Here is a 26,239-nt window from a genome sequence, read left to right as displayed (position 1 = left end):
ACGGAGGCGGCAGCTCCCAGCATGCACCACTGCAGAGCATCCCATGGAGGCGGCAGCTCCCAGCACACACCACTGCAGAGCATCCCACGGAGGCGGCAGCTCCCAGCATGCACCACTGCAGAGCATCCCACGGAGGCGGCAGCTCCCAGCACACACCACTGCAGAGCATCCCACGGAGGCGGCAGCTCCCAGCACACACCACTGCAGAGCATCCCACGGAGGCGGCAGCTCCCAGCACACACCACTGCAGAGCATCCCACGGAGGCGGCAGCTCCCAGCATGCTGTGCTGCAGCCTGGCCTAGGAGAAATGGCAAAGTCCTCTTAGCCCTAAGGCCAGGACCGTTTTCCCCGGGTTGGGGCGCTGACCTCAGTTCTCCACTAAATCCCTGCTGGGGGACTCAGCTCAGCCTTTGCACAGTCAGTGGGTAAGACATTGCCCTTAACTTCCTGTCCCAAAGTGCTACTGGTCATGGTGGTGAGTTGCTGCCATGCTCAATCGCAGAGGGGCCACGTCCCAGTCAGTGGGGGCATCGTTTCTCATTCTCATTTAGTTCCTGACGGTGGCAGCAGCGACCATGAGCAATAACAGAGCAGTGATGAACAGAGCTTCAAACTCCCCTCCCCGAGCCAGGGAGAGAACCCAGGAGTCCTGGACCTCACCCCGTCCCCGAGCCAGGGAGAGAACCCAGGAGTCCTGGACCCTGACCGCACCCCTGTCCCCGAGCCAGGGAGAGAACCCAGGAGTCCTGGACCTCACCCCATCCCTGAGCCAGGGAGAGAACCCAGGAGTCCTGGACCCCACCCGTCCCCGAGCCAGGGAGAGAACCCAGGAGTCCTGGACCTCACCCCGTCCCCGAGCCAGGGAGAGAACCCAGGAGTCCTGGACCTCACCCCGTCCCCGAGCCAGGGAGAGAACCCAGGAGTCCTGGACCCTGACCGCACCCCTGTCCCCGAGCCAGGGAGAGAACCCAGGAGTCCTGGCTCCCAGACCCCCCAACTCTAATCCCCCAGCCCCCACTCCCCTCCCAGAGCCGGGAGAGAACCCAGGAGTCCTGGCTCCCAGACCCCCCAACTCTAATCCCCCAGCCCCCACTCCCCTCCCTGAGCCAGGGAGAGAACCCAGGAGTCCTGGACCTCACCCCGTCCCTGAGCCAGGGAGAGAACCCAGGAGTCCTGGCTCCCAGCCCCCCCCCCCCCGCTCTAACCCCCCAGCCCCCACTCCCCTCCCAGAGCCGGGGAGAGAACCCAGGAGTCCGGGCTCCCAGCCCCCCGCTCTGACCCACCAGACCCCACTCCCCTCCCAGAGCCGGGGAGAGAACCCAGGAGTCCGGGCTCCCAGCCCCCCGCTCTGACCCACCAGACCCCACTCCCCTCCCAGAGCCGGGGAGAGAACCCAGGAGTCCGGGCTCCCAGCCCCCCGCTCTGACCCACCAGCCCCCACTCCCCAGGAGTCCTGGCTCCCCGCTCCCTCCCGTAGGGTCGGTGATTTAACGCTAAGTATCGGGGTAGCCGTGTTAGTCTGTATCCACAAACCCACCGAGGACTCCAGTGGCACCTCAAAGACTCGCAGGGTGACTTGGGCATCCGCTTTCTGGCGAAGGGGCTTTTTGCCCTAATCACTCTGCGAGTCTTTCAGGTGCTACCGGACGCCTCACTCACTTAACGCTGCCTCACTGCGTGGGGGGCTGGGGGGAAGTGTCGGCAGCTGCGAAAGAGAAAGTGAAAGTCCCACTTCCCACAGCCCGGGGACACTTCACAGCTTGCTGCCCCCCAGCTCGGCTCCAGCCTGGGGTTCCTCGAACGGCCCAGCCAGGTTTGAGCCAGGACGCCTGGGTTCTCTCCCCGGCTCGGGGAGGGGAGTGGGGGCTGGTGGTTAGAGCGGGGGGGCTGGGAGCCAGGACTCCTGGGTTCTCTCCCCGGCTCTGGGAGGGGAGTGGGGGCTGGTGGTTAGAGCAGGAGGGGCTGGGAGCCAGGACTCCTGGGTTCTCTCCCCGGCTCTGGGAGGGGAGTGGGGGCTGGTGGTTAGAGCAGGAGAGGCTGGGAGCCAGGACGCCTGGGTTCTCTCCCCGGCTCTGGGAGGGGAGTGGGGGCCGGTGGGTCAGAGCAGCGGGGGCTGGGAGCCCGGACTCCTGGGTTCTCTCCCGGCTCTGGGAGGGGAGTGGGGGCTGGTGGTTAGAGCAGGAGGGGCTGGGAGCCAGGACTCCTGGGTTCTCTCCCCGGCTCTGGGAGGGGAGTGGGGGCTGGTGGTTAGAGCAGGAGGGGCTGGGAGCCAGGACTCCTGGGTTCTCTCCCCGGCTCTGGGTGGGGAGTGGGGGCTGGTGGTTAGAGCAGGAGGGGCTGGGAGCCAGGACTCCTGGGTTCTCTCCCCGGCTCTGGGAGGGGAGTGGGGGCTGGTCGTTAGAGCAGGAGGGGCTGGGAGCCAGGACTCCTGGGTTCTCTCCCCGGCTCTGGGAGGGGAGTGGGGGCTGGTGGTTAGAGCAGGGATGGCTGGGAGCCAGGACTCCTGGGTTCTCTCCCCGGCTCTGGGAGGGGAGTGGGGGCTGGTGGTTAGAGCAGGAGAGGCTGGGAGCCAGGACTCCTGGGTTCTCTCCCCGGCTCTGGGAGGGGAGTGGGGGCTGGTGGTTAGAGCAGGGATGGCTGGGAGCCAGGATTCCTGGGTTTTCTCCCCGGCTCTGGGAGGGGAATGGGGTCTAGTGGGTTAGAGCAGGGGTGGCTGGGATCTGTCGACAGCCTTGTTGCTATTCTGTGCCTCAGTTTCCCCTTTGAAACGGGGCCAGTCAGCTTCCTGTGGCGGGACCATGTGGTTGGAGAGCCAGTCCCTCTGCCCCCTCCTTGTGCAGAGGGGGTGCCCTGGGGTGGGCCTTGCGCTGGTGGAACCAGCTGGCCAAACACCCACTAATCCCTCCTTCTGCAGCACAGGTTTGGGGCCTGGGCCTTGGGTTGGTCCTGTTCCCGGAGAGCAGATGGGCCCGAACAATTGGCCAGACCCCTGGCGCTGTGGCTCCCAGATATGGGCCAGGCTCTGTGGGTGACAGGCATCCCCGCTGCACAGTCTGTGGTGTAACACTGCCCTCTCTCCCCCAGCCGCGTGCACCCGACCCCCCCACGGACGCCATGGAGCCCGTCTGCCTGGTAGAGCCGGTGCCCAGCTCTGGTGCCCTGCGGGTGAACCCGGCCGCCCTGGGCCTGCTCCGGGTCCTCGCCCGGCCCCTCCACGTCCTCGCCATCTTCGGGCCCTGTGGCACTGGGAAATCCTTCCTCATGGACCGGCTGGTGGGGCAGGGCGAAGGTGAAGGGTCCCCATTGCTCCCCCTTCCCTCTGCCTGCGCCTCCACCATCTCACCCCATCCCTCTGCCTGGGCCATCCCCATCCCCCTGTGTCCCCCTCCTGGGCCTCCCTGTACCCCCTGCCTGCTCCTCCACCATCTCACCCCATCCCTCTGCCTGGGCCATCCCCATCCCCCTGTGTCCCCCTCCTGGGCCTCCCTGTACCCCCTGCCTGCTCCTCCACCATCTCACCCCATCCGTCTGCCTGGGCCTCCCCCATCCCCCTGTGTCCCCCTCCTGGGCCTCCCTGTACCCCCTGCCTGCTCCTCCACCATCTCACCCCATCCGTCTGCCTGGGCCTCCCCCATCCCCCTGTGTCCCCCTCCTTGGCCTCCCCGACCCCCTCCTGGGCTTCCCCCAACCCTCTGCCTCCCCCAACTCCCCGCCTGGACCTCCCTGACCCCTGCCTGCGCCTCCCCCTATTCCCCCAGCCCTGGACAGAGCTGAAAGCAGGACTTGGGGGGTCTCTGTGGGACCAGCCCACCCGGCGTCTCCGATGTCCATGCCCTGATGCGAGGAGCGTGGGGAACGCGGAGGGGGGAGTCCTGGTAGACAAACCGAGCTGTGGCTGAACTGACTGCCCGGAGCCACGGCGGGATCCCTGGCACAGCTGGGGCGTCGGCCAGAGGGGTCCGGGCTGCTCCGGAGGGCCGGGCGGGGGAAAGCGAGTGAGGGGCAGCGTGCGGCGTGTCGCTGGGCAGGGAGAAAAAGGGGGGATATTGGTGTGATGAACTAGGAATGTTCTTAATGTTTTCTCTGAATACGGTGTTGGTGCCTCAGTGTCCCCATGGCAGTTCTTAAGTATCTGGCAGAGCAAAGGGCCAGTGCACCTAAATGCCTGACCCTCTGTCTCCTGGCAACTGATGGCCTGGGCCCCTCCTCTGCAAAGGTGCCAGCTGAAGGTGTTGGAGACAAAGGGATCAGGTGACCTCCTGGCCCGGGAAAGGGGCTGAGCAGAGAGGAGGGTCTGGGGGGGTGGTTAGTCTGGAGCTGGCTGGGGTCGAGGGTGAAGTGGGCAGACCTGGGGGTCTGGCTCACTGCCCCCCAGAATGGACCCGGCTGAGGGGTCCGGTTCGCTGTACCTACAAGCTCTGTGTTAGACCCTGTTCCTGTCATCGGATAAACCTCTGTTTTACTGGCTGGCTGAGAGTCATGTCTGACTGCAAAGTGGGGGTGCAGGACCCTGTGGCTTCCCCAGGATCCCGCTGGGGTGGACTCGCTGTGGGAAGCACACGGAGGGCAGAGGATGCTGAATGCTCCAAGGAGAGACCCAGGAGGTGAAGCTGTGGGAGCTTCTTGCCCTGAACAAGTCTGCTCCGAGGGAGAGGAGGCTCCCCAAAGTCCTGCCTGGCTTGGTGGGGAGCAGTTCCAGAGCATCGCCCGGGGACTCCGTGACAATTGGGCAGCGCCAGGGCAGGTGCCTACACTGGCGCTTGGGGGGGAGGTGGGTCAGGTGCAGAGAGTCAGAGCAGAGGGCTGAGGATGAGACCTTGGAAGTGGGGACATGACCCATGGGGGAAAGCAGGGAGGGGATCCTTGGTGGGAAAGGGGGGAGGGGAGTCTCGGCAGGAAGGGGGGAGGGGAGTCCCGGCAGGAAGGGGAGTCCAGATACATTCAGGTTGGAATAAGGCGTCAGCTGAGACGGGTGAGGGGATTTCACCAGGAGAGCTGTGTGCTGAGCGTCTGCATCGCGGACGGGGCGGGTCTCCCGGCTACCGGCTCTGGGCTGCTTTGGGGGCCAGTCCCTGGGCTGAGCTGTCAGGGATCAGGCTGGATGGTCACAGGGGTCCCCACTGGCCCAGGAATCGCAGCATCGGGGCTTAGACAGACTCTATCAGGGCTGGTCTCGCTTTGCTGGTCCTGCCCCAGCGCGAGGGGCTGCCGGCGTCGCATCGGGCTTGCCGGGCCCTGCCATGCTGTATTGCTGCGTTTCTGTCCCACCGCTGGCTCTCGCTGACCCTCTGTCGGCACCTGACCGACCCCCCCCTCCCTGACCCCTCTGCCTGGTCCTCCCCCATCCCTCCCTCCACCCGCGTGGGCCTCCCAATCTACGCCTGAAGCCTTCTCCGACCCCTCTGCGCATCGGAGCCTCCGCGATCCCTCCGCCCACCTGGCCCTCCCGATCTCTCCACTTGCACCTCCGTGACCCCTCTGCCTGGGCCTCAGTGCGCTTCTCTCTCCCCACAGCTTTCCCCCGCTCCCCAGGGATCTGGGTGTGGTGCCTGCCCCACCCGACTCAGCCCGACCAGGCCCTGGTGCTGCTGGACACGGAAGGATTCCCCCAGCAAGAGGTAGTGGTGTCTAGTGGTTAGTGTGGGGAGGGGGCAGCAGGAGGCTGGGAGCCAGGACTCCTGGGTTCTATCCCTGGCGCTGGGAGGGGAGTGGGGTCTAGTGATTGGGGGGGGGAGCTCGCAGCCAGGACTCCTGGGTCCTCTCCCGGCTCTGAGAGGGAAGTGGGGTGCAGTGGTTGAGGGGGGAACTGGCAGCCAGGACTCCTGGGTCCTCTCCCGGCTCTGGGAGGGAAGTGGGGCTGGTGGTCAGAGCAGGGGAGCTGGGAGCCAGGACTCCTGAGTTCTCTCCCAGCTCTGGGAGGGCAGTGGGGTGCAGTGGTTGAGGGGGGAACTGGCAGCCAGGACTCTTGGGTCCTCTCCCGGCTCTGAGAGGGAAGTGGGGTACAGTGGTTGAGGGGGGAACTGGCAGCCAGGACTCCTGCGTCCTCTCCTGGCTCTGGGAGGGCAATGGGGTGCAGTGCTTAGACCCGCTGCTCATGCTCCTCTTGCTGCCCTTGCAGGGCGATGAGACGAAGCTCTCCCGCCTCTTCCTCCTGAACGTGCTGCTCAGCAGCGTCTTTGTCTATAACACCAGGAGTGAGGGCGACCCCCAGAGGCAGCTCGACCGCCTGACGTATCCTTCCCAGCACAGCCCCCACCTGCTCTGGGACCGGCGCCCTGGAGGGGAAAGGCCTCGTGTCCCATTCCCAGCCCCTCTGTGCCAGCTGGTCCCCCTACCCTGGGGCTGGAGGAGGGCCGGCGCCCCTAGAGGGGAAAGGCCCCTTCTGCTGTTCCCTACCCCCCTGCGGTCAGATGGGAGCTGGCGCCCCTAGAGGGGAAAGGCCCCTTCTGCCGTTCCCTACCCCCCTGCGGTCAGATGGGAGCCGGCGTCCCTAGAGGGGAAAGGCCCCTTCTGCCGTTCCCTACCCGCCTGCGGTCAGATGGGAGCTGGCGCCCCTAGAGGGGAAAGGCCCCTTCTGCTGTTCCCTACCCCCCTGCGGTCAGATGGGAGCTGGCGCCCCTAGAGGGGAAAGGCCCCTTCTGCCGTTCCCTACCCCCCTGCGGTCAGATGGGAGCCGGCGCCCCTAGAGGGGGAAGGCCCCGTCTGCTGTTCCCTACCCGCCTACGGTCAGATGGGAGCCGGCGTCCCTAGAGGGGAAAGGCCCCTTCTGCTGTTCCCTACCCCCCTGCGGTCAGATGGGAGCCGGCGTCCCTAGAGGGGAAAGGCCCCTTCTGCTGTTCCCTACCCCCCTGCGGTCAGATGGGAGCCGGCGCCCCTAGAGGGGAAAGGCCCCTTCTGCTGTTCCCTACCCGCCTGCGGTCAGATGGGAGCCGGCGCCCCTAGAGGGGAAAGGCCCCTTCTGCCGTTCCCTACCCGCCTGCGGTCAGATGGGAGCCGGCGCCCCTAGAGGGGGAAGGCCCCGTCTGCTGTTCCCTACCCCCCTGCGGTCAGATGGGAGCCGGCGCCCCTAGAGGGGGAAGGCCCCGTCTGCTGTTCCCTACCCCCCTGCGGTCAGATGGGAGCCGGCGCCCCTAGAGGGGAAAGGCCCCTTCTGCCGTTCCCTACCCCCCTGCGGTCAGATGGGAGCCGGCGCCCCTAGAGGGGAAAGGCCCCTTCTGCCGTTCCCTACCCCCCTGCGGTCAGATGGGAGCCGGCGCCCCTAGAGGGGAAAGGCCCCTTCTGCCGTTCCCTACCCCCCTGCGGTCAGATGGGAGCCGGCGTCCCTAGAGGGGAAAGGCCCCTTCTGCCGTTCCCTACCCGCCTGCGGTCAGATGGGAGCCGGCGCCCCTAGAGGGGAAAGGCCCCTTCTGCCGTTCCCTACCCGCCTGCGGTCAGATGGGAGCCGGCGTCCCTAGAGGGGAAAGGCCCCGTCTGCTGTTCCCTACCCCCCTGCGGTCAGATGGGAGCCGGCGCCCCTAGAGGGGAAAGGCCCCTTCTGCCGTTCCCTACCCGCCTGCGGTCAGATGGGAGCCGGCGCCCCTAGAGGGGAAAGGCCCCTTCTGCCGTTCCCTACCCCCCTGCGGTCAGATGGGAGCCGGCGCCCCTAGAGGGGAAAGGCCCCTTCTGCTGTTCCCTACCCGCCTGCGGTCAGATGGGAGCCGGCGCCCCTAGAGGGGAAAGGCCCCTTCTGCCGTTCCCTACCCCCCTGCGGTCAGATGGGAGCCGGCGCCCCTAGAGGGGAAAGGCCCCTTCTGCTGTTCCCTACCCGCCTGCGGTCAGATGGGAGCCGGCGCCCCTAGAGGGGAAAGGCCCCTTCTGCCGTTCCCTACCCCCCTGCGGTCAGATGGGAGCCGGCGCCCCTAGAGGGGAAAGGCCCCTTCTGCCGTTCCCTACCCGCCTGCGGTCAGATGGGAGCCGGCGCCCCTAGAGGGGGAAGGCCCCTTCTGCCGTTCCCTACCCGCCTGCGGTCAGATGGGAGCCGGCGCCCCTAGAGGGGAAAGGCCCCTTCTGCCGTTCCCTACCCCCCTGCGGTCAGATGGGAGCCGGCGTCCCTAGAGGGGAAAGGCCCCTTCTGCCGTTCCCTACCCGCCTGCGGTCAGATGGGAGCTGGCGCCCCTAGAGAGGAAAGGCCCCTTCTGCCGTTCCCTACCCCCCTGCGGTCAGATGGGAGCCGGCGCCCCTAGAGGGGAAAGGCCCCTTCTGCCGTTCCCTACCCGCCTGCGGTCAGATGGGAGCCGGCGCCCCTAGAGGGGAAAGGCCCCTTCTGCTGTTCCCTACCCGCCTGCGGTCAGATGGGAGCCGGCGCCCCTAGAGGGGAAAGGCCCCTTCTGCCGTTCCCTGCCCCCCTGCGGTCAGATGGGAGCCGGCGCCCCTAGAGGGGAAAGGCCCCTTCTGCCGTTCCCTACCCGCCTACGGTCAGATGGGAGCCGGCGCCCCTAGAGGGGAAAGGCCCCTTCTGCTGTTCCCTACCCGCCTGCGGTCAGATGGGAGCCGGCGCCCCTAGAGGGGAAAGGCCCCTTCTGCCGTTCCCTGCCCCCCTGCGGTCAGATGGGAGCCGGCGCCCCTAGAGGGGAAAGGCCCCTTCTGCCGTTCCCTACCCGCCTGCGGTCAGATGGGAGCCGGCGCCCCTAGAGGGGAAAGGCCCCTTCTGCCGTTCCCTACCCCCCTGCGGTCAGATGGGAGCCGGCGCCCCTAGAGGGGAAAGGCCCCTTCTGCCGTTCCCTGCCCCCCTGCGGTCAGATGGGAGCCGGCGCCCCTAGAGGGGAAAGGCCCCTTCTGCTGTTCCCTACCCGCCTGCGGTCAGATGGGAGCCGGCGCCCCTAGAGGGGAAAGGCCCCTTCTGCTGTTCCCTACCCCCCTGCGGTCAGATGGGAGCCGGCGCCCCTAGAGGGGAAAGGCCCCTTCTGCCGTTCCCTACCCCCCTGCGGTCAGATGGGAGCCGGCGCCCCTAGAGGGGAAAGGCCCCTTCTGCCGTTCCCTACCCGCCTGCGGTCAGATGGGAGCCGGCGCCCCTAGAGGGGAAAGGCCCCTTCTGCCGTTCCCTACCCGCCTGCGGTCAGATGGGAGCCGGCGCCCCTAGAGGGGAAAGGCCCCTTCTGCCGTTCCCTACCCCCCTGCGGTCATATGGGAGCCGGCGCCCCTAGAGGGGAAAGGCCCCTTCTGCTGTTCCCTACCCGCCTGCGGTCAGATGGGAGCCGGCGCCCCTAGAGGCCTCATTCCCTGTCTCCCACCCCAGCCAGTTCCCTGCTCTGGTGACCCAGAGGGGAAAGGCCCCATGTCCCTTTCACCCCCGCCTGGTTCGGTTCCCGTCGCTCGGCCCTGTCTTTTCCTTCACAGCGCCCCCTGCAGGTATGTGAGGGATCTGCCCCGGGTGGTGCGAGTGCTGGACGAGTCCTGGGAGAACAGCTGCCTCCTGAGCAGCGTGCTGCCCGACTTCGTGTGGTGCCTGCGGGACGTGGCGCCCGACCCCTGCCTGGACGAGGTGCTGGAAGCCATGGACCACGAGCTGGACTCGGCTCTCAGCTCCCCACAAGGTGCATGGCCATCAGGGCCCTTCCCCAGCGGAGGGGAACCCTGGCATCTGGGCAGGTCCCCAGCCTGGCTCAGGTTCCATCCTGCCTCCTCAACTCACCCCTGCCGTCTCAGAGGGGTACAGGAGCCTGCTTCACTTCCTGTCCTAAACGAGCACTGGTGTGAAACAGCCCCCACACCCTGCCTCAGAGCAGCCACATCTCCGTGCTGGGCAAGGGGTCCCTGGATAAACAGCCCCCACCCCTCATCCCAGAGGTGGCTGCATCTCCATGCTGCATGAGGGGTCCATGTGTCAACAGCCTTCGTGTCCTGCCCCAGAGTGGCCACATCCCTGCCCTCAGTATCCCCTGCCTCTCGGTGTGACCCCAGGGTTCACCCACCACCCCCTTTCTCTCACAGATTTGGAGGACTCCCCGTCCAGCTGCGTACAGAGGTTATTTCCCTGCCGTAAGCTGTTCCGTTTCTGCTCCCCCCAAGGGGATGGAGGGCACGGCGAGCAGTTGTCTCCTGCAGGCCAGCTGCACCCCATGTTCCAGAAGCAGATGGGGCGTTTTAAGGACTACGCCCTGAGCAGGAGCCCTAAGACTGTGGTGGGGAACAGAGCAGTTGATGGGGTGTGTAAGTGTCTGGCTAGGGGTGGGTGAGCAGCCTGTGGGATATCTGTACCGTACCTAGTGCAATGAGGTCATAGGCCTGGACCGGGAGGCCTCAGTGCTACCTTAAGATACCTAATAAATAGCAATCTTAGTGTACAGCGCCTAGCGCAACCAGGTTGTGTGCCAGGACCAGGGTGCCTGGGCACTACCGTAGTACATCTAATAAATAGCAGTGATAATTCTAGATGAAAACTCAGGAACCTGGGTGCTGCTGGACAAATTTTTTTGGTGCAAAATGCAGATTTGGCAGCAGCGACGTTTCCCCTGAATTCCTGTTGCTTTCTCCATATTGTTGGTGTAGGGTTAAAAAAAACCCAAACTTCCCAAAATGGCAGAAGGCTGGTTTTTGGTTCAAAACAACTTTCCATTTTCAGATTTCCTATTGTATTTAAACCAAAAAACTGTTCCCCAAAGCCTGGGGCTCTCGGGGTGTCGGTGGAACGTTCCTTTTGACCCGAAATGTCAGGTTTTTGGCTTTTCAGTTGGCTGGAAGTTATGAGCAGTTTTATTCTTTCGTTCGAGCCGAAACAATTTGCTTTTTTTGGAATTGCCAGGACCCGAAAGCCCATCAGTCACCCAGTTCTGGCTCTGTCCTCAGGCTGGAAAATCACCAGCCTCGATGGCTGGGAATGAGGGACTCAGCTGCCTGTAATGATAACGATCCCTGGCTCTTCTCTAGTGCTTCCCAGCCATCCATTTCCAAGGGGTCAGCACCATTGTTCCCCTTGTACAGCAGGGGAAACTGAGGCACAAGCAGGGCTGTGACTTGCCCAAGCTCCTCCAGCAGGCCAGCGCAGAGCCTGGGCCAGAACCCAGAAGTCCTATCCCACCGTGCAGCAGCAGCACAAGCCTCAGTACCTGAGCCAGACCAGGGTGTGGGGGAGGGATTGACTGGACAGGAGCCCCCAGCCCACCGAATCCTGGTCTGTCCTCTCTCTCCAGTCCTGGCTGATTTCCTGGAGCGCATCGTGAACCTGCTGTCCCGGGATGAGCCCGTTTTCTTGACTGAGATCTGCAATGGCCTGCAGGTGAGGGAGAGTCTGGGTAGAAGCGGCCTGGACATTGGGAGAGGCAGAGGGGCTTATGTGGGGCGGGGGTCCCATGGGATCTGTGCGGTGGGTGGAGGCTGGGCGCTGGGAGAGGCAGAGGGGCTCATGTGGGGCGGGGGTCCCATGGGATCTGTGCGGTGGGTGGAGGCTGGGCACTGGGAGAGGCAAAGGGGCTCAAGTGGGGATGGGGGAGGGAGGTCCCTTTGGATCTGTGTGGTGGGGGGAAGGGAGCTGGGTGCTGGAAGATGCAGAGGGGCTCATGCTTGGGCGGGGGTCCCATGGGATCTGTGCAGTGAGTGAGGGCAGAGAAGGCTCTAGTTAATGGGGGGGGTTTCTGCTCCCAGCAGGAAGGCAGCAATTACTCCATGGGGTACCCAGTGGACCCCATGGGGGGCTCCCCACCCAGCAGAGCAGCAGCCAGTGCTGCCCAGCCCTTGGTGCTGGAACCCAAGGTCAGTCGGGGGCAGCCCCAGGGACTGGGGGGAAGGGGCTGCAGGACCGTTCCTGGTTCCAGCTCAGCTTAGAGAGAGCTGGGGGTTGGACCATATGGGGGCGGGTGCAGGGCTTCCTGCTAGGAACTGGGCTGAGACCCAGCAACTCATGTCACACACGGAACCAGTTATAGCCATGGAGCATTGTAGCTAGGTGGGAGCTGGTGTCCCCTAGTGGGGCAGGGCCCTGTGTCCCATTCCCTGCCCCCCTGAGCCCGCCAGGCCCTGCCCTTGGGTGTGTCAGAGCTGGTGCCCCCTAGAGGGGAAAGGCCCCATGTCCCATTCCCCATCCCCCTGAGCCAGCCCATCCCTGCCCTGGGGTGTGTTGGGGCCGGCGTCCCCTAGAGGGGAAAGGCCCCATGTCCCGTTCCCTGCCCCCCTGAGCCTGCCAGGCCCTGCCCTGGGGTGTGTCAGGGCTGGTGCCCCCTAGAGGAGAAAGACCCCATGTCCCATTCCCCATCCCCCTGAGCCAGCCCATCCCTGTCCTGGGGTGCATCAGGGCTGGCACCCCCTAGAGGGGAAAGGCCCCATGTCCCATTCCCCATCCCCCTGAGCCAGCCCATCCCTGCCCTGGGGTGTGTTGGGGCCAGCGCCCCCTAGAGGGGAAAGGCGCTGAGCGGCTCTGTGGCAGGTGACGGGGTGCGTCAGCCCTTTGCCGGGCGGTGGATCCGGCTGTGCTCTCTTGCTCTCCATGATGTATCTGCCCCCCTGTTGTCTCTCCCGCACAGAGGGAACACATGGTCCCACTTCATGCTTCTCGACCCGCCCTGCCGGTCCTGGCCAAGGTGAGTGGCCCCTGTCGGCCCAGCCCCAACCCCCTCCTGGCTGCCTTTGGGGGGGAGGCGGAAACAGCCCCCTCCATGCTCCCCAGCTCCCAGCCTCACTCCGCCTTGCTGCCCCCAGGTTGCCCCCAGCACGGCACAGCCAGGCGCCATGGAGGAGCCGATGTGTCTGATCGAGAACAGCCCGGACGGGGAGCTGCAGCTGAACCAGGCAGCCCTGGCCCTGCTCCAGAGCGTCCGCCAGCCCGTGGTGGTGGTGGCCATTGCCGGGCTGTACCGCACCGGCAAGTCCTACCTCATGAACAGACTGGCCAGCAAGGACCAGGGAGGTGAGTGCTGGGGAGGTGCTTGGCTGTGGGGCTGATCCAGGGGGCAGGGAGTGGGGAGGATACCAGGGTAGACGGGCCCGTGGGGCTAATCCCAGGGGAGGGAGGGGCAGGATACCAGGCTCGACAGGCCTGTTACCTGCACAAAATTCTCCATTACACACACACTCTAGGGGGTGCCCACCCATATCCCATTCCTAGGGCTCAGGGTGTGGGCTTTGTGGGTCTGCAGGGCCTTTGCCCAGTGAAAGAGCTTTACCCAGCAATATCCTTCTCCTCTATTTATTAACAGTCACCAAGCAGAACACACATGCTAATCCTTAGGGGTTTTTCAACATACCATAATTGTAACCGTGCTGCCCACCCCGTATGGAGCGTTTGTACGTGTGGGGCACATTGAGGTACAACCCTGGACACATTTAACCCGGAGAGGTCCAGATCAGTTTGCTGTAGAGATTGTATTGGGGATATAATAACTTGTTCCATATGTGACGGGATCCCCGGGGTGCAGCCTGGGACTGTGGGACCGCTGTGCCCCCCTAACTCTCCAGCCTGGGCTGTCTCCCACAATGCTTTGCTAGTGACCAGCAGCAAACCCCTCTGGGCGCTGTGATCACTCAGCACAACCATGTGTGGAGCCCCACACGCAGCTAGACCCCCAGAGCTGGTCATGGATCACACAGGGACAGGCACCAGCCGAATCCCCCCAGCTTCCAGCACTGTACCCCAGGAATGTACCGTCTTGCACTGCTCAAGACGAACAGTGCAAATTTATTTATTGGTTCCCCACTTCATCAGTGGAAAGTGGATATACGCCAGCCTTTGTAACCTGCGCAGATTTACCGAACACTTCAGGCAAACTCACTGGTAACAATAAACAGTTCAACAAATGTACTGACTACAAAAGAGATTTTAAATGCTTATAAGTGATAGGAAAAAAGTCAGAGTTAGTTACCAAAATAAACTAAAATATAAGCCCACAGTCTAAACTCCCAAGCCCATTAGACTGGGCAACATCTAGACTAAGCAGTTTTTCTCCCCCCACTGGATACTGCAGTTTACAGTACACAGCTTTCCCCCTAGAAACCTGGGCCAGTCCCTTCCGTTGGAGGCTTCAGTCTTCCCCGGGTCCTTGTTGCTTGCAGTGTAGGTGGGGGGAGGAGGAAGGCCCAGCATGGGGCCTCTGTGCTCTGTTTTGTACCCTTAGGCCAGGTGCTTGGGGAGCACAAGTCCAGGCACATCTAGGGGGTGTTGCTGAGTCCCCAGGTGAGTTGAGCAGTTCCCCCTGGTGTGGCCGCATGCGGGCGAGTCATCGCATTGTAGCTCCCTTGCTGGGCAATGGCTGGTGACGGTTGTTTGGCATCCGCCCGGGCGTTGGTTACTTCCTGGACATTGTCTCCGGAGAGCTGGGATCTGGGTGCATATCTTGGTGACAGCTGTACTGCACACTCTCCTCACTTCGTACGCGCTGGTGAGACACATATTTAGAGGGGACAGTGGTTTTCAGCAGATCATAACCTTTGCCATGACACCTTATCTCACGGACTCACAGGACTTGTGCCCTCTCTCAGCTCTGTATGGTCCCTGTGGGGAGCCCCCTTCAGTGAGACAGCTCCCTCCTGGGGGTTAATCTCCTCCACCTCCTGGAGCCGCACCTCTCTGAGCCTCAGCACGCCTGTCTCTGCCGTGGGCCCCCCAGGGAGTCCCCTCGCTCTGGGCCCCCTGGCCTTCCACTCCCAGAGGGAATAATGCACTACAAGGCCACATGGTGCAGGGGATGGCACCTTTCCCTTTGCTACGGTTATCCCTCCATTTACAAAGGCCAGAGGCCGTTGTGCCAACCTAGGGTTAGATACCTGCCCCTCCGGCGCCTTTCCTGGTATTATGTATTTCAATGGGGAATGTACTGTCTGTATTATGACTTTAGATCCTCCAGTTATATACCCCCAACGCTGCAAGGTGCACACCAAGGCCCAGCACGCTTTCTGTTTCTTTCAGGGGTGACATTTTGCTCAGGGTAATTCCTGTTTTGGACCCATAGGCCACGATTTGTAACTTCCTGGTGCTTTGCTGCTGTAGCAGGGCTGCTCCCAGCGCCTCAGCAGGACTAGGCAGTGGCAGGATGGATGGTTCTCCCACCTTTGGATATGTGGGGCTGGCGCCAAATCCTGTTTCAGGGTCAGTGATGCCTTTGCCTGACCAGGCCCCGACTCCCACTGCCGCCCTTTCTTTAGGAGAAAACTGAGTGGGCGACATTTCAGTGACATTTCTCGAGAGGTTCAGGTTCCCAGAAGGGCTCTTAAGGATGCCACGTGAGTTGGGGCAGGAAATTTTCCAGTCAGTTCCACCCGTTGTGCATTTGGGGTTTGTCCCTCTGTCACGGAGTCCCCGGGCGATGCTGCCAGATACTTAAGAACTGCCTAGGGGACACTGAGGCACCAACACAGTATTCAGAGAAAACATTAAGAACATTCCTAGTTCATCACACCCTCCTTTCCTGTTATGACCCCTAAGTATTTTACCTCTTGCTGTACCAGCTGGGCCTTGGCTCTGTTAGCCTGGAGTGTGGTATCTTGGATGATCTGTAACGTCTGCTCAGTGATCTTACCAATCTCCTCCCTGTGGTCCCCAGGCACCCGTGTATCATCAGCATAGGGAATAACCTTCTCTGGGGCTTCAGGTGTCCATTTTCCCCACATCTTAACCACATGGGAGTGACAAATTGCAGGTGCCTTATGAAAACCCTGGGGACTCCGGTGAAACACAACTGTTGTCCTCTGGAAGTGAACCCAAATTTGTACCAGGACTCAGGGTGCAAGGGAATGGCAGAGAAGGCATTTGCTAAATCTGTTACTGAGAACCACTGTGCCCCTGCTGCTACTGCAGCAGCTACTTCTTGGTACTTGGCCATGACCGGGGCAGGGACAGGGGGTTACCTCCTTTAATGCTCTAAAATCCACTGTCAATCGCCAGGTCTTCCCATCCCCTTTCAGGACAGGCCAATCGGGGCAGGATTAGTACTCGCCATGTGCCCAGTAACATTCTGTTCTAACAAATATTCAATGTAGATTTTATTCCTTCCTCTGCCTCCTGAGGATACTTGTACTGACGCCGTGGAGGGGGGTCAGGGCCTCAGCATCAATTTTCCCACACTCCAGTTTCTTTTCAGCCGATACCCCAGGAAACTTGTCCACTCATGGGTCCCCTTCTTCCGATTTCCCTCCTTCCGGGGCCTTGACAGCCCACACCTCTGTACAGCATTAAGGTGGGGGTAGATGTGTCTGCTGGCGCTTCACTATTTGCCCATAGGAGCCTGTTGGCTAAATCGATGATGCGTATCCCCTCATTAAGGTTAAGACGTTCCCAATATTCCATCCTCCTCACCCTCGTTCCCAGTTTAATCCTACTTCCAAACACAGTATCTTACCCATGGCTCCTGATTCCCTATGTGGGTCACGACTGGTCTCATGATAAACGCTTTCGTTGTCTCCCCTGTATGGGATACATTGTTGAATTGTCTGTTTCTACAGCATCCCTGGGAAGCCACTGCTCCCCAAGCATAGATATTGATGCACGGGTGTCAGTTAGCATAGTGGGGCATGTTCAGGAGTGGCACCGGGGTTTTTGGTGCCCTAGGCGGGGGTCCTTCCGCGCTCCCAGTCGTTGGCAGCAATTCTGCGGCAGGGGGGTCCTTCTGCGCTCCTGGTCTTCGGGGCACTTCAGCGGCGGGTCCGGAATGAGTGGAGGACCTGTCGCAGAATTGCCGCCGAAGACCCAGAGCGCGGAAGTACCCCCCGCCGCCGAATTGCCCCCCCCAAAATCCTGGCGACCTAAAGCGCCGGCCCTGGCCATGTTTGTTCCCCTGATCTCCCCATTATTGCCCCTGCAATGGGACACCCCCACATGTCATACTGTAGTTGGGCCACTACCTCAGAGGGACTCCGGGGAGGGGGGCACCCCTATTGGGGGGGTGCCGATGTTTCGGGGTCTGTTCTGTGAGCTACCGGAACCCCAGCAATCAATTCCTCTCACCTGTCTGACTGGGCAGCCCTCTGCAGTAACTCACTGGTGAGCTTCCCATCCTATTTCTCTTCTGGGTTGCCTGCCATCGTGAGCTCCCTCCATGCCTTCCCTCTCAGTGTACCTTTCCCACCTTCAGCCAGACGTCCTCTGGTCTGCATCTGATACCCAGACCCAGATCCATTTCTTCCTCTGGCTCCTCCGCTGCCCATTGCATCTCCCCCGAACGTGCCATTGTGCATCGGGCCCTTTCCCCTGGCTCCGCTTGGAGATCTAGGGGCCCATCGGCGGCAAAAGCTACTGCCTGGACAGGCTCCATTCTCCCGTCCCTATTTCCTTTTCCCGCTTCTCCCTGCATGTCTCGCAAAACTACAGCTGCTCGAAAAATCTCCTGTTTCAACTCCAAGTATCCCCCAGCTGGATCTGTGGGGCCTAAAATCACTTTCATTCATCAATTCAAGCCATCTAACACAGCCGTCTGAAAACCTGAAGTGTTGAAATCTGGGGGTGTTCCAGTTCTACTGGCACAACCCCGGCAGCCATGGCCAGGATCTCCTCTTTAATAACATACAATTCCGGGGGGTCACAGGGCCCTGTTCTGTGATATGGGACAATCTCCCCAGTTGTTGGGCCGCCATCCCTTCACCCAGTCCCATCCAGTGGCAAGAACACCGTTCGCACCTAGCCGCCCCTCAGCACCGCCTCTTGCTGCCCAGGCAGAAGCACTAGAACCTCATAGTCTGCCGGCCTCCACCTGGTTCATGCCAACATCTTCCCCATCCCGTCCAGACACGTGTTCCTTTCTAGGGGTCCCAGTAACTGCACAGCTGCCTGTACCTGCTCTGGGGTAAAACCAGGAATCGCTGTAATGTTTTGCCTTGTTTCCCTTCGTCATTGTGCATCATTTGGGTCAAGGTCTGTTCTTGTTACCGCCCTTGTGGTAACTGGAACCACAGGATTGAGTTCTGCTTTTAATTTCAAATCCTGCCAGTCCCTTTCTGCAGGGGCATGGGGCCCTCAGGGGAAGCATCGGGGGCGGATGAGCATCCAGGATCCTTCTCTCCAGAAACCACCCAACTGTCCCCTTTCCAAGTGTCCTCCCAGGGGTCTGTATCCCCCGGTGCCACACTCACGCCTCCCCCGGGTCCCTCTGGGCTCCCCACACGATTCCCAGGTTCTCTGTTGGCTGCCTGCAGACTGTGTGGTCACTGCCTGTCCGGCTGGATCCGTATTTCCCTGTAACACCGTTCTGACGGCTGCCTGAGCATCCCCCAGCCCCAGCTGCAGGGTAGATTCCCTCCCCATTCTGGTTTTCTACTTTCAGTTTCAGTTGCTCACACTCTCCTGTTTTGAGCCCTTACATTGTGTAATGCAGAAGCTGCACTGGCCCACCCAGATGCCTTATACTGAGGCAAATTCTCCTCGCCTTTCCTGGAGGGCTCCCAGGCTGGAGACATTCCTGGCAGCTTTGCACAGTGCCCACCCAGCTTTGATGGCCGCCGCCTTTGGCTTGGGTTTCATACACTCACAGAATGCTTCAAACCCCTTCCAGGCAGACTCAAGGGCACCCCTCCCTTGGGAGGAATCTTGTCCCCATCCTCTACCCATTTAGCAAGCTAACCCCCACCCCTCCCGGTCCCTTTGCTTTGTTTCTTTCCCTCCTGTTGCTTCAGGGTGAACGATCTGCCAAGAAAGAGCCTTACACAGTAAAATCCTTAGCCTCTATTTATGAACCATTACCAAGCAGACACACACGCTGAGCAGACAGTGCTCTGCTCACCAATCCTGGTCAGGCAAGCGGACGTCCCTGTTGGCCAGGCAAGGTCAGTCTCGTAGTGATTCTGGGCGTGCAGAGAATTCTTGGCAGCTTTGATCTTAGGCTGTGTCTGTGGGGTGAGTTTTTCTCCTTTCTGGTCTTTCCTTCAAAGCCAAATTAATTCTAAGCAGAGAGAACCAAGCAAAGAACCAGGCACAGATCGTACAACCAAACTGTAGGGAAGTGGGGACCATAGAGATAAAACAATGAAGAAAATGAGGATTTCACACCCCAGCTGCTGATAAGTGGTTTCTTGCCAGACACGATTTACCAAACTACGTTTTCTGTAACCATCTTAAGCTTAGTTTCTGTGTCTGGCGATAGTGGGGGGCATTAGGATGGGGTCTCCTTCTCACCAGACTGGTGGAATGTGAGGATGTGACTTTCTGCTTCTTAGCTAATGGCTGCAGACAAGGGCCTTATCCATGGGGTGATTCAGGGTAGTGGGGAAGGGTTGACAGAGGTGACAGGTCAGCGCTAGCCAGTGGTTCCACTGGCCCCTCTCTTCCCCCAGCTCTGGGACGGGAATGGGGTGCTCAGAGCAGGAGGGGCTAGGAGCCAGAACTCCTGGGTTCTCTCCCTGGCGCTGGGAGGGGAGGTTAGAGCCGGGGGGAGGGGCTGGGAGCCAGGACTCCTGGGTCCTCTTGCTATGCATCTGTCCCAGCTCCGCCCCTCTCTCTCTAGGGTTCTCGCTGGGCTCCACCATCCAGTCGCACACCAAGGGCATCTGGATGTGGTGCCTGCCCCACCCCCACCCCCGCCGGGCTGGCCACACCCTGGTGCTGCTGGACACCGAGGGGCTGGGCGACGTGGAGAAGGTGAGTGAGGGGTGATGGGAGAGCAGGGCTGAGTTTCAGCTCTGGGGATCCGGAAGACCTAGGGGGATCAAGAACCCTCTGGATGTGGGAAGGGGCTCTGGGCTTGGAGGTGGGTGGCCCAGGGGTCAGCATAAGTCAGTCTCCCCTGCCCCATATGCCCCTACCCCGTCCCTCTGCAGTGGGACCTGGTGGGCCATGCTCCCCACCCCTGACCTGCAGGGGAAGTTCCAGCTCTCTGCCCCATATCCCCCTGTCACAGACTCCCAGCCCCCGGGCTCTTTGGCTCCGTATGCCCCTGGCAGGAACCCCCCAGTGTGGCAGCCCTTCTCGGGGGTTCACTGTCTCTCTGGGGTCAGGCCCTCTGGCCTTGCTGCCCCCTGGGACTGCACCCCTGAGCCCCCAGCAGCCTGGGGCCCCTCGGGAGTCTCTTCGATCTGGGCCCCTGGAACCCCCACCCTGAGAGGGAGCAACACCCCCGATCTTTAGCTGCAGTGACTGCCAGCGTCACACAGGAGGTTTATTGAGCGTCTGGACGTAGCCCAGGCAGGTCTAAGGGCCCTCGGCCCGGCCAGCTGGGTCTGTCCCGGCCCCATGGGTCCATCTGCTCCTTGTCCCCTGCCCAGCCCCTTCCTTCCAGCCGAGACCCCTAAATTCCTTCCCTCACCAGCCCCTCCTCCGCCCTTTGTCTTCAGTCCCAGGTTGACAGGCCGCTGAGCCCCTCTCTGCTGTCTGTTGTTCCCCCCTGGCTGGACCCAGCTGGTCAGGTCCCCGGGCCCCTCTCTCCTCAGCCCAGAACCGGCTGCTCCCCATCACCAGTTGCTGGGTCCCTTATCTCCAGACCAGTGTCCGAGGTCCTGGCTGCTGGAGGAGGTCACACCTGGCCCCCCGCAATAACAAACCCCCTCCCACCCCTTGTTACACATGCAGCCCCAGGGAAACTGAGGCACACACGGTGTTCATGCAAAACACTAAGAAAATAAGAAAATCCCCCACTTTGTCACACCCCACAACCCTGCTTCTCTGCAGTGGGGTCTGATGGGCCGTGTTTCCCCCTGTGGCCTGCAGGGGGAGCACAGCTCCCTGCCCAATATCCATCCTGCCCCGCCCCTCTGCAGTGGGGTCCAACGCTGCGATTTCCCCCCTACCTTCCCCGCAGGGCGACACCAAGAACGACACGTGGATCTTCGCGCTGGCCGTGCTGCTCAGCGGCACCTTGGTCTACAACAGCCTGGGCACCATCGACCAGCGCGCCCTGGAGCAGCTGCAGTATCCTGCCCCTGCTGGGAGGGACCCAGGAGCCTGGGAGGTGGGAGCAGCTGGGATTCCCCTCCCATAACTGGGTAGCACCTGTCACACCCTCTTGGGAGCAGGGCTCTGGGGTGGGTGCCTGTAGCAGTGCCACCGTTGGGTGCCGTTCCTGGGGCAGCGGGTGCTGGGCTCAGGGACACCCTGGCAGAGGGGCCTTCGTCTCTGGTTCCTTAGCTGGTCCCCAGCTACGTGACGGAGCTGACGGAGCGCATCAAGGTGAAGGCGGCAGGCGAGGGCAGCCGGCAGGAGGGGGAGGATTCAGCCGAGTTCGTGCGGTTCTTCCCAGCCTTCGTGTGGGCCGTGCGGGATTTCACGCTGCAGCTGCAGCTGGACGGGCGGGAGATCACCGAGGACGAGTACCTGGAGAACGCCCTGAAACGCAGACAAGGTGCCAGCCATGGGTGGGGACCGGGCTAGGTGGGCCGGGGTGCTGATCTGGGAGGCAGGGAGGGGGTGAGATACTAGGGTAGATGGGCTGTGGGTCTGAGGGGGCAGCAGGGCAGGGCTGGGGGTACCAGGCTGGCTGTGACCCTGGAGGTCTCTCCCAGGCCAGCCCGAGAAGCTGGATCTGCCCAAGAAGTACCTGCGCCAGTACTTCCCTTCCCGCAAGTGCTTCGTGTTCGACCGCCCAGCCCCGCGCCGCGACCTGGCCCGCCTGGACGAGCTCCCCGCGGCAGCACTGAACCCTGACTTCCTGGAGCAGGCGCAGCGCTTCTGCAGCCACATCCACCAGCACGCGGGCACCAAAACCCTCCCGGGCGGCCACCTGGTGACGGGCACCTGTGAGTGGGGATCGGGGCGCGGCCCTCGGGAGGAGGATTGGGGCACAGCCCTTGGGGGATGGGGATTGGGGTGCATCCTGGGAGGCTGGGAGGACGGGGATTGGGAGGCGTCGTGGAGGGTGGGGATTGGAGTGTGTCACAGGTGCAGGGGATAGGGAGTGGGGCACATTCAGAGCAGGACTGGGGACAGGGGATCCCAGTGCAGGAGGAGGGATGGGGGCACATCCCAGGCTCATGTATGTGCTGCGGGGTCAGGTCAGGCTGGGGCTGCTGGCCAGGGCTGGGGGGTCCAGGGCCTGTATGGGCAGGCTGGGGGAGGGGCTGGGTGGAAGGAGGCTGCCCCTGCCCCCCTCCGGCTGCGCTGGGCCCCCTGGCGCTGACCCTGCCCCCTCCCAGTTGCACTGGGCCCCCTGGCGCTGACCCTGCCCCCTCCCGGTTGCACTGGGCCCCCTGGCGCTGACCCTGCTCCCCTCTGGCTGCGCTGGGCCCCCTGCCCCCCTCCGGCCGCGCTGGCCCCTCTGACGCTGATTCTGTCCCTCCGGCCGCACTGGGGAACCTGGTGCTGACCCTGTCCCCCTCCGGCCGCACTGGGGCACCTGGCACTGACCCTGTCCCTCCGGCAGTGCTGGGGAACCTGGCGCTGACCCTGCCCCCCTCCGGCCGCGCTGGCCCCTCTGACGCTGATTCTGTCCCTCCGGCCGCACTGGGGAACCTGGTGCTGACCCTGTCCCTCCGGCAGTGCTGGGGAACCTGGCGGTGACCTACGTGGACGCCATCCGCAGCGGGGCAGTGCCCTGCATGGAGAGCGCGGTGCTGGCCCTGGTGCAGATCGAGAACTCGGCGGCGGTGGTGGAGGCCGTGGCTGCCTACGAGGAGCAGCTGGGGCTGCGGGTGGTGCTGCCCACGGAGAGTGTGCAGGAGCTGCTGGAGCTGCATGCCCAGTGCGAGCGGGAGGCGCTGCGGGTGTTCTTGGCACGCGCCTTCAAGGATGAGCAGCAATACCAGCGGCAGCTGAAGGTACCAGGGACCCTGCAATGGGAGCACAGCCCCTCCTGCCCCAGCCTGCAGTGATCCACAGGGGAATAGGGCATGGGGCATTTCCACTCCAGGGGTGCTGGTTCCGATCTGGTCCTGGGGAGGGGACTGGCTGGGTCTGTGGAGTGAGGCATGGGGCCTCCAGGGGAGCTGGCCCCAGGGCAGGAAACTGGCTGGCTCTCTGGGGCAGGGAATGGGGCACAGGAACTTTCTCCTCCAGGGTGCACTGGCTCCGATGTCCCCTCTCTCCGCAGGACAAGCTGGACTCCAAGCGCGCTGAGCTCTGCCGCCAGAACGAGCAGGCATCGTCGGACCGGTGCACGGCCGCGCTCTTGGAGCTGTCGCAGGAGCTGGAGGAGCGGGTCTGCGAGGGGAGCTACTCGGTGCCCGGGGGCTACCAGCGCCTCTTGGACGACCAGCGGGAGATGGTGGAGAAATACCAGCTGGTGCCAGAGAAAGGGATCATGGTGAATTGACTGAATAATATTAACTGGGGCTGGGAGCCAGGACTCCTGGGTTCTCTCCCTGGCTCGGGCGGGGGTCCGCAGAGTCTGGTGGGTTAGAGCAGGAGGGCTGGGAGCCAGGACTCCTGCGTTCTCTTCCTGGCTCTGGAAGGGGAGTGGGGGCTGGTGGTCAGAGCAGGGGGGCTGGGAGCCAGGACTCCTGGGTTCTCTCCCCGGCTCTCGGTGGGGGCTGGTGGTCAGAGCAGGGGGGCTGGGAGCCAGGACTCCTGGGTTCTCTCCCTGGCTCTGGGAGGGGAGTGGGGGCTGGTGGTCAGAGCAGGAGGGGCTGGGAGCCAGGACTCCTGGGTTCTCTCCCTGGCTCTGGGAGGGGAGTGGGGGCTGGTGGTTAGAGCAGGAGGGCTGGGAGCCAGGACTCCTGCGTTCTCTCCCCGGCTCTGGGTGGGGGCTGGTGGTCAGAGCAGGGGGGCTGGGAGCCAGGACTCCTGGGTTCTCTCCCTGGCTCTGGGAGGGGAGTGGGGGCTGGTGGTTAGAGCAGGAGGGGCTGGGAGCCAGGACTCCTGGGTTCTCTCCCCGGCTCTGGGAGGGGAGTGGGGGCTGGTGGTCAGAGCAGGAGGGGCTGGGAGCCAGGACTCCTGGGTTCTCTCCCCGGCTCTGGGAGGGGAGTGGGGGCTGGTGGTCAGAGCAGGGGAGCTAGGAGCCAGGACTCCTGGGTTCTGACTCTGGCCGTAGCTCTGAGCTGCACACACAGTCTGAAGGCACCCTGTGGGGGAGGTACTGATGATGTCGCTGGATCCCGCTGTGGGCTTTTGCTCTGGGCTCGTCCTGGCCTTACGGGATGAGAGGGCAGCCCAGAGGCTCCCACTGGTCTGGGGCCCCCTCGGTATATGGGGCGGGGGCAGGTTCAGGTGGGAGGGGCTGTGGGCCCCTGCTCACCCCCTTTCTCCCGGTGCCCCCAGGCGGCCGAGGTGCTGCAGCAGTTTCTGAAGTCCAAGGAGATGGTGGCCCAGGCCGTTCTGCAGACGGACCAGAGCCTCACGGACAGACAGAGGGAGATTGAAGGTGACTCCAGAGCTGGGGCTTATAGTCCTGTGACCCCCACAGCCCTATGGATTTGTGGGTCTCTTGGCCACAGACTCACCCCCCTGAACGCCATGGCCCCATAGACCCAGTGACCCCTGGCCCTCACGGCCCCATAGACCCTGTGACCCCTGGCTTTCATGGCTCCATAGATCCTGTGACTCCTGGACCGCACAGATACCAGGGCTCTGCAGCCCCATAGATCCAGTGCCTCAGGGTAGGGTCTCTGTGGGGGTCAGAGGAGAGGATCACAATGGTCCCTTCTGGCCCGGGGGAATCTAAGAGCCAGCTCGTGGGGTCTCTGAACGTTCCTAGGCTCCGAATACTTCGCCCTCCAGGGGGGACCCAGGGGGAAGGAGGGCAGAGCCGGGCTCTCCTGGGAGCAGTGGAGTCTCTCCCTGGGGATCAGGGCCGGCTCCCTGCATTGGCACAGGGCCACCGGGGCAGGGGGGGTCGGTGTTTGGAAGCCATACCCGCGCTAGCCCTTTCCCCTGTGTCGTGCTGTGGGGTTTAGTTTCACTTTCCCTGGCCCCAGGTGCGGCGCGTTGAGGGCGAAGCTAACCTGAGCTCAGGACCATGTCCTGCCTCCCCCAACGGCCCCGTCCCTCAGCCGGCCGGCTGTCTCCTCCTCGCTCCGCTGCGGGCTCCCACTGACCGTCCTGCACAGCGCCCCTTGTTGTGGGGGCGGGTTTGTTGTGGAGGCCTCGCTCCCCACCCTGCCCCGCTCAGCTAACTCCCATGACGCCGGACACCGCTTTTTGGCACCCCCCAATCTTGGCGCCCTAGCGATTACACCGGCCCTGCTCCTGGGTGCCAATGACCCAGTGACCCCGAGCCCCTGGCCCTGACCGTGTGCCCCCCTCACCCCCCAGTGGAGCGGGCGCGGGCTGAGGCAGCTGAGCGGGAGGCCCAGCTGAGCCAGGAGATGCAGGCCAGGACAGAGCAGCTGCTGCAGGACCAGAAGCGCAGCCACCAGGAGCATGTCCAGCAGCTGACGGCCAAGATGGAGCAGGACAGGAGGCAGCTGCTGGCCGAGCAGGAGAGAGCGCTGGCCCTGAAACTGCAGGTACCTGCCCCGGGCTCCTGGGGAGCTGGGCTGCCTGGAGCAAGGAGCCAGGACTCCTGGGTTCTCTCCCATCTCTGCTCCCTACTCCTGATCCCCACAGCTTTGTGTTGGTGGCACTAACCCTCGGCTCTGTCCCCCAGGAGCAGGAGCGGCTACTGCGCGAGGGGTTCCAGAAGGAGGCAGCACAGTTGCAGCATCAGATGCAGAACCTGAGGACGGAGATGAGCCGGCCCCAGGGCTCCTGCTCCATCTTATAGCCAAATAGTTAATTTATCATCCATTTATCATCTGCTGTTTCATGTGGATCCTGTGTATTTTTATCAGTGTAGCATTTTTGGTGGAGAATGCGTTAGAGGAGCAAGCATAGTATCCCCGATTATTATAAAAAACGGGGTGCACCCCGCCAGCTTTAGTGAGCCTGGCACTGTGGGAAAAAGATGAAAAACTTTCAGTTGATTAACCACATCAACCCTGAAGGAAATAGGGGTTTAGGTTTGGATATTATTACAATAGTGAAATTGCTGTTCCAGGAGTTAGGGGGTTATAGTGATTGATATTTGTCAATTTGGTTTTGTGTTGTGATTGGTTGTTGCTCACAATTGCTGGGAAAAATGTTTAAGAAAACACAATCTAAAGATATTCTTAGAGAAAAACAGGAACTGCTGTTGTTTGTACAGAAACCCACGCCCCCCTTTAAACAACCCTTCCAAAGGTTTGACCACAGGCTGTGGACTGAAGCGGGGCTGGGAGATGCATGCGCCGTTTCAGATTTAGCGGATAGGCTTGCATGGTATGTAACCCTGTACCAGCCTGCTCCCATCAACGGGATTCAGCAGCAGTCTGGCTTTTGTGGGACGCATGCAGGGACTTCTACTCCTGCCTGCCATCCTGCCGGCTGGGGGAGAATGCCTCCCTGCATGAAAAACTCGCTCAGGTGGAGAAAGAGGCAGAAAGCTGGAAAGCGATAGGGACAGGGGT

At 62.3% G+C, this 26,239-nt stretch overlaps 1 protein-coding gene across 4 annotated transcripts; it reads left to right on the top strand.

Moving 5' to 3' along the window:
- The first annotated feature begins 1,708 nt into the window (after window positions 1–1,708).
- LOC115640446 (guanylate-binding protein 1-like) lies at window positions 1,709–25,916 on the top strand. Of its 4 annotated transcripts, none has more exons than XM_030543186.1 (19): window positions 1,709–1,814; window positions 3,086–3,290; window positions 5,516–5,619; window positions 6,120–6,232; window positions 9,389–9,573; window positions 9,971–10,189; window positions 11,170–11,255; window positions 11,624–11,728; window positions 12,496–12,552; window positions 12,671–12,878; window positions 19,396–19,529; window positions 20,686–20,795; window positions 21,023–21,225; window positions 21,386–21,619; window positions 22,359–22,636; window positions 22,909–23,121; window positions 24,075–24,177; window positions 25,068–25,261; window positions 25,402–25,916. In XM_030543186.1, exons 2-19 carry the CDS (start codon window positions 3,116–3,118, stop codon window positions 25,516–25,518), a joined length of 2,838 nt encoding a protein of 945 aa, XP_030399046.1. In that variant the 5' UTR covers window positions 1,709–1,814; window positions 3,086–3,115; the 3' UTR covers window positions 25,519–25,916. The 4 variants fall into 4 exon arrangements, with proteins under 4 accessions (XP_030399046.1, XP_030399045.1, XP_030399047.1 ...); XM_030543185.1 differs by having other exon boundaries at window positions 11,621–11,728; XM_030543187.1 differs by lacking the exon at window positions 11,624–11,728.
- The last annotated feature ends 323 nt before the right edge of the window (window positions 25,917–26,239 follow it).

The sequence above is a fragment of the Gopherus evgoodei genome, unplaced genomic scaffold (assembly GCF_007399415.2).
Source record: "Gopherus evgoodei ecotype Sinaloan lineage unplaced genomic scaffold, rGopEvg1_v1.p scaffold_31_arrow_ctg1, whole genome shotgun sequence".
In the NCBI taxonomy this organism is placed as follows: Eukaryota; Metazoa; Chordata; order Testudines; family Testudinidae; genus Gopherus; species Gopherus evgoodei.
Note: the sequence above shows the minus strand (reverse complement) of the source record. Positions and strands in the feature narration are given on the sequence as shown.

What these genes read in the sequence shown, in the direction of transcription:
- LOC115640446 (XM_030543185.1), top strand. Translation starts at nt 3,116, where the DNA reads ATGGAGCCCGTCTGCCTGGTAGAGCCGGTGCCCAGCTCTGGTGCCCTG. An exon ending in AAGGATTCCCCCAGCAAGAG is followed by an intron (nt 5,620 to 6,119) that starts GTAGTGGTGTCT and finishes CTGCCCTTGCAG; the next exon opens with GGCGATGAGACGAAGCTCTC. An exon ending in CCACCTGGTGACGGGCACCT is followed by an intron (nt 21,620 to 22,358) that starts GTGAGTGGGGAT and finishes TCCCTCCGGCAG; the next exon opens with TGCTGGGGAACCTGGCGGTG.